The sequence below is a fragment of the Halichoerus grypus genome, chromosome 13 (genome assembly GCF_964656455.1).
Source record: "Halichoerus grypus chromosome 13, mHalGry1.hap1.1, whole genome shotgun sequence".
Classification (NCBI taxonomy): domain Eukaryota; kingdom Metazoa; phylum Chordata; class Mammalia; order Carnivora; family Phocidae; genus Halichoerus; species Halichoerus grypus.
In genome coordinates, this window is record NC_135724.1 from 67,053,564 (window position 1) to 67,062,855 (window position 9,292).

The window sequence follows — 9,292 nt, forward strand, 5'->3', positions numbered from 1 at the left end:
GTCCTGGAGGCGCGCCCCCTAATGGGGAACGGGCACAGAATAATTGTACGCTGCAATGACGATCTTTTGACAGGCTTTTATTGAGCGCCTACTATATGCCAGGCACTGCGCTGGGGCTGCTGCCCAAGTGAGAATGACCAATGCAGTCTGACCCTGATCGCCCAGAAACGTGTCTCTGCCGTCCGCCTCGGTATCCCCCAGGCCTAACACATCTCCCTATTGTGGATCACTGAGTGCAACCGTCAGGAAAGAATTCTTGAGACTCTTGGTGCAACTTAGTAAGTTCATTGAAGTAGCACAGGGAAGGACCTGTAGGCAGAAACTGCTGCACTTTTGCTGTATGAAGATGGTGGTTATATGCTTAGTGTTCAAAAGGCGGAGAAGCCGTGCAGGGAGTATTGGATCATAAATGTCTTCTCGGAATTTCTAGTCCTAAAGCTATTTTCGCAAGATTTCTCTGGTGCTTATCATTCAGCTCGATATTAACTGGCAGTCATGAGACCCTTTAAGAATGTAGCAGCCAGTACTTATTGATCCTTATCAAAACTATGCAGGTTATAGGTCAGCCTTCGGGGCTAAAGATGAACATTTTTCTGCTTTTATCACGTCTCATGCCGCAGGTAAATGCGGACCAAAAGGCGGAGACGAGACAAACCGGTCCCTGCCCTCTGCCGCGCGGCAGGGAGAGGAAGTGCCGGCGGGGCCAGTAGAGGGCGCTGTGGGAGCGGCGGAGGGGCGCGGCGGAGGCGGGGGCAGAGGGGCGAGCGCGGCGCTCACCTCGCTGGGAGGGTACATGGCGGCGCCGGGCGCAGGGCCCGGGCCGGGAGCGCCCCCGGGGCTGGAGGCGGCCTTGCAGAAGCTCGCGCTGCGGCGGAAGAAGGTGCTGAGCGCCGAGGAGATGGAACTGTACGAGCTGGCGCAGGCGGCGGGTGGCGCCATTGACCCCGACGTGTTCAAGTGAGCGCGCGCGGGTGGGAGTGCGCGCTCGTCCTACCCCCAGACGCCCCTGCTCTCCCGCTCCCCTGCCCCGGCCTTTGGTCTGGGGGAGCCCTCCCGCCCTTTTCGGACCCCTTTGGGCGCCCAGAGTAGAGTTGGGGTCCTGAGGGAGGTGGCCCTCCTAGGCCCGGGCAAGGAGGGCTCACTGCCCACCGCCTGTGTTCTCTCCAGGATCCTGGTGGACCTGCTGAAGCTGAACGTGGCGCCCCTCGCCGTCTTCCAGATGCTCAAGTCCATGTGTGCTGGCCAGAGGCTGGTGGGCGAGGCCCAGGACCCCGCAGCCGTGTCTCTGCCCACATCGAGCGTGCCAGAGACCCGAGGTCAGAGCTGGGCCCGGTGCGCCCTGCCCCTGTGGCTCAGGCGGTGGGTGGCAGGGGAGGGAAGTGGGCAGCGCCAGGCACAACGCAGGCTTGGCCCTGAGTGGCCCGGTTCTACTGTGGGTCTTCTCCCCGGACCCGCAGGGACCATCCAAGGGCTCCCCTCTTGGTTTCCAGTCCCCAGCTTTGGCTTCGTTGCTACCCTTGAGAGTGCACATGTGCAAGTCCAGATCAGGCGGATGCAAAATGGGTGTCCAGGGTGGCCCAAGTAGGCTAGGCCTCATCTAGGATTCTGCCTACCTCCTTGGGTAGGAGTGCTTTCATTCCACAAAGACAGGAACCAGGTGGTTTTGGTTCCTGTTCTCACAGTGTGTACAGCGTCCAGGAAAGTGCTCAGGGAGTGGGCCAGGCAGAGGCCCTCCTGCCCCCTCTTCGTCTGTACCCGACCGGGGTCCAGGTGCTGCTCAGGAACATAGCCAGCCGAGCTTCCTTCCTCAGATGGCAGGACAGGGGTCAGTGTGGCAGCCCCGGGCTACCCTAGACACACGGGATGCAGAGGCCTGAGTGGGCACAGCACTGGGCTCAAGTTTCAGGGGCCTCCTCACTCTTGAGAGTCACGACTGGGGGATAAGCAGGCGCTGCTATAAGGGTGTCCAGTAGAGCTCCAACTGCGGCCTCCTGGTGTGTCGCATCTGCTCCCAATTTCAGAAACGCTCTGAATGCTTGGCCAGAAGCGCTCAGGCACTCACAGACATCCTGAGAAGGGGCTGGTGTTGGGGTTGGGTGCAGGCTGGGCCCCCGTGGGTGGGAGTGCCAGGGCCCTGGGTACCCACGCCCCCTGTCCTGAGAGGCCCTGGGCACTGGAGCGCAGGCTTCCTAACTGATCCACGCTCTATCTACTCTCTTTGTGTCTCTCTCTGACCTCCAGAGGCCTCCTTTCTCTCTGCCAAGAACTGTAGTCCCCCTGCAAGGCCCTCCTTTTCCTCGGCCCCGCGGCCTGCGGCCTCTCCGGTTCTGCTCCACGGCCCAGCTGCCACGCACTCGCCTCTCTCTCCAGGGCCCCCCGGTTCCCTCCGGTTCTCTTGCTGCCTGTTCTCTCCTTTCGCAGGTTGCGTTTATTGGTTTATCTCTGGGGGTTGGTGCTCTTTCTTGTTTCTGTGGAAACTGCTGTGGCCCCAGAAAGTCAGAGCAGCTTCGAGATGAGCTGCAAGGGCAGGACCTTATGGGTCATTCCTGCCACACAGCTTAGAGGTCAGGACACGATTTCATGGCTCAGTTTATTAGACAACCTGCAGTTCTTCTAGAATGGGACCAACACCCTCTGCTCCTCAGAGGCCAGCTCTGCTAGGTGAGACTTGTACTCTGTGGAGGTGCCCTCACCCCAGAAGAGGACAATAGGCAGAGGGACAGGAGAGCCTTTACTTTGATGTTGAGAATAAAGCCTTAGGTGTGAGATATGCCTTCGCCCTTAAATGCTGTCACCCACCTGGACAGGTAGCCTAGAGGATAAGCTGTGATTACCCTTTCCTGCCTGCTTCCTGAACCAAGGGTACCTTCCAGGGATTGCCACGTGTGATGAGGCTGGAGCCCCAGAACCAGCTGGGTGTGTGAGGGCCTGAGATCCCACAGGTGCCCTGGCTGTCCTCTCCATGTCCCTCCCCACCATCACCTACCTCGCTGTTCTGGGTGCCACCTGGAGCTCAGGCCGGCCGGGTGGGGGAGGGCCAAGGGACAGGTCAGGGCAGAGGTGGGTAGACTACAAGGCTGAATTGAGGAATCAATGGGCAGGAGAGAGAAACTGGGAACAGCCCTCCTCATTTGAGGGGGCGTTGCCGCTTGCTCACCCAGTGACTGGGTACCCAGCTGGCTTCAGGGCTGAGGACTCAGGGGCACTCTGAGATGGACACATCCTCCTTCCAGGGAGGGAGATGGCTAGATCAATCAGTGGTGACAGAGACGGGAGGTAGCCAGTGTAGCCGGCCTTGCTGGGGCAGCAAGTGTTAAGTGGACTCAGAGTCCTGTTGCCCTGCAGCCCTTTGAGGTAGAGGGAGTGGGGAGGGCTCCAGCCAGAGATGCAGGCCTAGGCCCCTGGTGGGAGCAGACCCAAGTTTGGAGGGGGGAAAGGGGTGGGGGAGGGTAGAGAGTCAAGAGGAAATGTGGGTTTGGCGCTGGGAGCGCTGGCATAGAGGGGCTTTGAGGGAGGTGGGGAGGAAGCCCCAAGCACAGGGATAGAAGTGGCATGGAGTGCTGGGCCCCGTGAGGTTTTCTCAAGTGCTTAGGCCTTGGGTCTCCTGGGTTGGGCAGCCAGCAACCAGGATATGAGGACATGGACACCCTGGGGAGATGCCCAGTGAGGGTAGAGGGCAGCCTGGAAAGAGGCTTTGGTGGGGAGGCACTGAAGGGGAGCGGGGCACAGGAGCAGGGCACGTGAGGGCCCGTGCCAGGAGTGTGCGGTGGCCAAGAGACAGAGGCTGTCAGAGACCAAGAGCTCTGAGGCCACGTGTGCGGAATCTGTCCACACAGAACTTGGGCGGAGTCTAGGATGGAGAAAACAAGGAGAGTTGTCAGAGTGATCAGCTGGGGGACTGTGGTAGTACTAGGATTGTGATGGGGGCTTGGGGTTGTTGGGGCTAACTGGCCTTAGGTTTCCCATGGAATTGGGGTGTGGAGCTGCTGCAGACCAAGGGCTGGACCCCCCCACCCCACACTCAGGAGTTTGATCCGGTAAGCTGCAGCAGGCACAGCGGGTCATCTGGGTTCCTGTCCCCTGGCCATCCAGGTGGCTTGTGGGGACTGTCAGTGATAAGCTCACTCATTTCTGCCTTTACTAGGCAGAAGATGGAGAAACAGAAGACCCTAAGAGCACAGAGGGGGTAAATGCTTGTCTTGGTAGGGGTGTGGTCACTGAGGAAAAATAAAATTCAGTTGAGTGTTCTCTGTTGAAGTTTAGGGAAACTGCATACCTTTTTTTTTAAGATTTTGTTTATTTGAGAGAGAGAGAGAGCATGAGCGTGGGGGGGCGTGGTGCAGAGGGAGAAGCCGACTCCCCACCCAGCAGGGAGCCCGATGCGGGACTTGATCCCAGGACTCTGGGATCATGACCCTAGCCAAAGGCAGACGCTTAACCAACTGAGCCACTCAGGCCCCCGGGAAACTGTATACTTTAAAAAGATGTTCCTCCAGAACATGTAAGATGAAGTTTGGTGTGCAGAAGCTGTGAGCCTGACACAGAGCTGCGTTGTCCAATATGGAAGCCATGGGCCCCCCAGGGCTGGTGCAGCTGAGACTCACTGCAAGGTTAAGTACGCATCAGATGGCCAGATGCCAAAGAACTGGCACAAAAAGAGAATACCTCACGAGTAATTTTTATACTGATTACATGTTGAAATGATAATGTTGCACATTTGGGCTAATTAAAATACATTATTTAAGTTTCCTGTTTCTTTTTACTTTTTAATGTGGCTACTAGAAAATGAGTGACACATGTGGCTCACATCGTATTTCTTTTTTTTTTTCACATCATATTTCTATTGGACAGCGCTGCTCAAGAACAATTACAGCGACACTTTGCCCGAAACACTGAGTCAGGGCTGTATGTACACATGCAGGAGGGGTCACACCTCCCAAGAAGCATAGGCTACAGTAAGGGTTAAAGATGCATGTGTGCATGTCCACGGTGCACATGAGTCCTTGTCGTTACGTCTGTATGTGTTCCGGAAGCACTGAATAAGCCCCTCCTGTGTACTCAGCCAGAAAGGGCAGCAGGACTGGCTGGTGGGTGTAGACCTGCCCGTGGTAGCAGTGATGGACGGTCCTGGCCGCTCACTCATCCTGGCCACCAACCTTGCCAGCCAGCCTTGAGGATATCGGGGTGCCTGCTGTGCTGCCTCAACCCCCTGTTCTTTTCCTTCCTCACACAACATGCATCTGGTATGCACTCATGGTCACTAATATTTGGCCTCAGCAGCCCCACAGCCCATTTGAGCACTAGGGAGCACTGGCACCATGAAGGAGGAAGGCTGCTCCTGGGCACCATAGGCAGGATGGGAGCAGCAACCCGCACTCAGGCTTTCTGTCAACCCTTGATCCCCCCAGCTCTGCCGGCAGGGCTCGCGGGGATGGGGAGTCAGGATCACACGGGCCACACCAGAGGTAGATGGCACAGTAGGTCCCACTGGGGTCGGCCAGCTCCCCAGCTGTAGGGTGTGTGTTTCAGGTTGCACTTGGGGTTTTGTTTCGGGGCGGGGAAGGGGAAACAGACTTTTTAACCTTCAGTGGTCATTGTCTTCAACTGTTTGAGGGCCGCTCAGGTATTGGGCCTGGGGGCATATCACCCCTCCCATCTTTGGCTCAGCTCCATCCTCCATTCCCTCTGACCCTAATTACCCCACACAGGGACCTGGGGCAGATAGGACCAGCTCCAGAAAGTCTTGCAGGGCCCAGGGGCGCATGGCTGAGCCAGGCTTAACAGAGCAGGTCTGACCACTGACAGGCCCTGCACACCATTCTCCTGAGTCCAGAATGTCACTCTCCTCAACCTCCCCAGCTCTGCATAAAATGAGGCCTGCCTGAGTCTCCCCACTAACTGAGAGCACATGATTCCTGAAGGTTCTAAGAATTGCACAGAGCTGGATAAATGGTCTACTTTCATTGTTAGATGGTGCTCTTAATGCTTTTTATGGCTCAAAGTTACATTGGTATCTTATTTCCAGGGATTATCAGCCTCATCAAGGTTAAAGATGAACATTATTTGCTGTTTTCTCCTTTTCTCTCATCCTTGAGTTTCCGGAAGGGCCCTGGTCACTATACTGAGAGGGAGAGGAAATTCCAGTGCGTGGCACGCTGAAGAAAAGCTCCATTCAGACTCAGGCCCACATCTGAGATCCACCCTGCCATTTGCTGGGGGTGAGCTGTACTTGCAAGTCCTTCAGAAGTGCCCTGAGCTGAGTTTGCGGGGCACCTAAGTATCCCGGATTAGGCCAGGTGCTACAGATGATTCTGTCAGCCTGGCCCAGCCTGGAGAGGGACATGGCCTCAGAGTGGGCAAGAGCATGTTGGGAGCTGCAAGGCGGTGGGGCGCATGCACTCGTAGGAGACAGGATCCTTGCCCACTGACCAGTCAGTGGGGACCAGAATATCAGCATTGGTAACAGGAAAAAGGAAATGTGTGGTGACAGCTCTCTACTTTGTATCTGTCTTTTCCATGAGTCACTGGCAGGCTGAGTTGGCCCAGCTTCACCCCACCACATGTCCTCCGCCCTGGGTAACCTGTTATTACATCTTTGTTGAATCAACTGTACGCAAGCACTTGAGTGTGAAGCCCAGGGTAGCAAAGCAAGGGAAAATCTGAGCTGTCAGAATTTCAAGTGTGCCACTGCGTCACCCTTTCCAGCCCACTGGGCAGCAGAGACCCCCTGTTCTCTGGAGAGGAGCTGTTCAGAAATGCTCTGTAGGAGGTCTGTCCTAGCTCTGCAGGAATCCTGGGGAGAATGTAGTTGTATCAGGGGGCCTGGACAGCAAGTCTGATGCCCTGGAGGAGCCAGGGTCTGCAGTATTGCAAATGCAGGTGCCTCCCCTTGTTCAAGATGACAGATGGGAAAACAGGAATGACTTAACATGCCCCCCAAGAAACCTCATGGTGTCTTTTCTCCAAAAACCTACAAGTCCCCAGTGCAGGCTATTTGACTACTAACAGACATTGAGGTTAAGGGTCAAACACGGGACACATACCCTGGTCAGAGCCTGCAGGGTGGACTCTGCCAGGCTGGAGAAGAGCCCTGGCTGAGGGAGGCCCAATGGGGAGGGACTGTGACCCAGTGGGTGAGTCTGCTCCCTGAGTATACGTTTTGTCCACTGTGGTGTCCTGTCAGTCTTATGAATGCTGTCAACACCCTGAGGCCAGGGAAGCCATTCCTTTAAAATAAAGCTCTGGCCTAGGTGTGGTTGCAGATTTTCCTGTCTTCACAGAAAGAGGGTAAGGTAAGTAACTTACAAGTCAAGGGACATCTGCACCAGTGGTCTCCATCTGAATGTGACTACCTGTGGTCAGGGCAAGTCTCGTTGAGCACTCAAGCCTTGGCAGAAGCCCAATCACAGGATCCGGAAGCTGAACTTGAGGGCAAGAGGCTTGACAGGTGGGTAGGGCAACGCCTGTGAAGGAGTTTCCGAGACCCAAATCCAAAAGCCTGACTTCCGTTCTGATGGTTGTGCCTCCTGCACCATGAGTGCACGCAGCTCCGCTGTGGGCAGTCTGGAGCGGGGCATGCTGGGGGAGGCGGCAGGTAGCAGCCCAGCTGGTGAGCCCTCCTGCACTGCTGGTGGTCGGCCGGGTCCTTTCCCTCTCCAGGGCAGGAGTCAACCAGCTGAGCTCACCTTTCCCGAAATGGGCCTTGCGGACTTTCCCCATTGCTCCTCGCACTGCTTCTGTCCTAGGACCCATGCTTGAGGGCCTCCTGACTCGGCCCAGGACTTCTCTTGGATGTGCCATCTCCAGGCAGTCCTCAGCCTCAGGGCTCAGGGCTGACAGGGGGTTCCTGGCTGAAAAGCTCGGACAGAGATGTGCTAGACGTAATGTGCAAGGAACACAAATTAGTCGACGTGCCGACTGTGGAGTCTGCCCTGGTTCCTAATGGTTGTGTTCTGTGTCTGCTCAGGGAGAAACAAAGGCAGCACGGCTCTGAGTGGAGGCCCAGCACTGGCAGAGCGCGGTGGCCGGGAAGGATCCAGCCAAAGGATGCCCCGACAACCCAGTGCCACCAGGCTGCCCAAGGGGGGCGGGCCGGGGAAGAGCCCCACTCGGAGCAGCACCTGAGATGGGCAGACTTCTCACACCATCCAGCTCTGGGCTTCGCCAGTCCCCTAGCAGAGGCTACCTGAGCTTTCCCCCAGTTGGTAATAAAGCTTTGTGAAAAACCAAGGGTCCATCCAAGCTGTTTTCTATCACCTTTTGAATATATTAAGACACAAAGATTTAGAATCTGTTCTGCCTGGTGGGCCTGGCTGTGCTACAGCTGAACTGACTGACTTAAACCAGTGATTGCACCCTCCTGTACCTTATTTTCAGGTTGGAGAGAAAATATCTGTACAGTGGCCCTTGAACGACACAAGGGTTAGGGGCACCAACCCCCTGCATAGTTGAAAATCTGAGTATAACTTCTGAATCCCCAAAGCTTACCTACTAGTAGCCTACTGTTAACAGGAAGCCTTACCAATAATATAAAGCCGATTAGTACATACTTCGTATATGTATTACAGACTGTATTTCTTACCATAACAGGAAGCTAAAGAAAGGAAAATACATTTACACTACCATGCTGTAAAAAATCTATACAATTGACCCCGTACCATTCAAACTCCTGTTGTTCAAGGGTCAACTGTATTCCTAGATCTTCTATAAATGGGCGTCAATGTGTTTTGCTAAAGGGAAAGGTACAGTGCTTTTGCCGAGACTGTTCCTAGGGTGCTCAGCTGTAAGCGCCTGAGTATGGAGGGGGGATGCTGTCATATAGGGTACGTGCACAGCGAAGTCAAAGATGAACTGTGTTGTAACCTAGAGCTCACCCTGTGGGCTGTGAATGCCATGCAAAATCCAGTAAGATCTTTCCCCCCTAAAAATGTCCTCACTCGTGGCGCCTGGGTGGCTCAGTCGGTTAAGCGTCTGCCTTCGGCTCGGGTCGTGATCCCAGGGTCCTGGGATCGGGCCCCGCGTCGGGCTCCCTGCTCAGCGGGAAGCCTGCTTCTCCCTCTCCCACTCCCCCTGCTTATGTTCCCTCTCTCGCTGTGTCTCTGTCAAATAAATAAATAAAATCTTTAAAAAAAAAAATGTCCTCACCCTACACGTGACCCACAGTGTTAGGGACTTTGTCAACAGCCCCCTTCCATGGACCTCAGATGTTCAAACTTCGTTCCAAACTCTGACCATGTGCCATTAACAGAGAAGCCTGAAAAATGACAAACACAACTGAAAATCTAACTCCATT

General features: G+C 55.3%; 1 protein-coding gene across 2 annotated transcripts; it reads left to right on the forward strand.

Annotated features, from left to right (window-relative positions):
• Positions 1-728: 728 nt before the first annotated feature.
• On the forward strand, positions 729-8,229 carry MZT2B (mitotic spindle organizing protein 2B). Of its 2 annotated transcripts, XM_036104344.1 has the most exons (4): positions 729-957; positions 1,168-1,316; positions 2,242-2,421; positions 7,967-8,229. In XM_036104344.1, exons 1-4 carry the CDS (start codon positions 794-796, stop codon positions 8,122-8,124), a joined length of 651 nt encoding a protein of 216 aa, XP_035960237.1. In that variant the 5' UTR covers positions 729-793; the 3' UTR covers positions 8,125-8,229. The 2 variants fall into 2 exon arrangements, with proteins under 2 accessions (XP_035960237.1, XP_035960238.1); XM_036104345.2 differs by lacking the exon at positions 2,242-2,421 and having other exon boundaries at positions 736-957.
• Positions 8,230-9,292: the final 1,063 nt, after the last annotated feature.

Excerpts from the sequence above, each read along its gene's own strand:
- MZT2B (XM_036104344.1), top strand. The coding sequence starts at position 794 with ATGGCGGCGCCGGGCGCAGGGCCCGGGCCGGGAGCGCCCCCGGGGCTG. Across the intron at positions 958-1,167 it reads ATTGACCCCGACGTGTTCAA|GATCCTGGTGGACCTGCTGA; the intron begins GTGAGCGCGCGC and ends TGTTCTCTCCAG. Across the intron at positions 2,422-7,966 it reads CCTGTTCTCTCCTTTCGCAG|GGAGAAACAAAGGCAGCACG; the intron begins GTTGCGTTTATT and ends GTGTCTGCTCAG.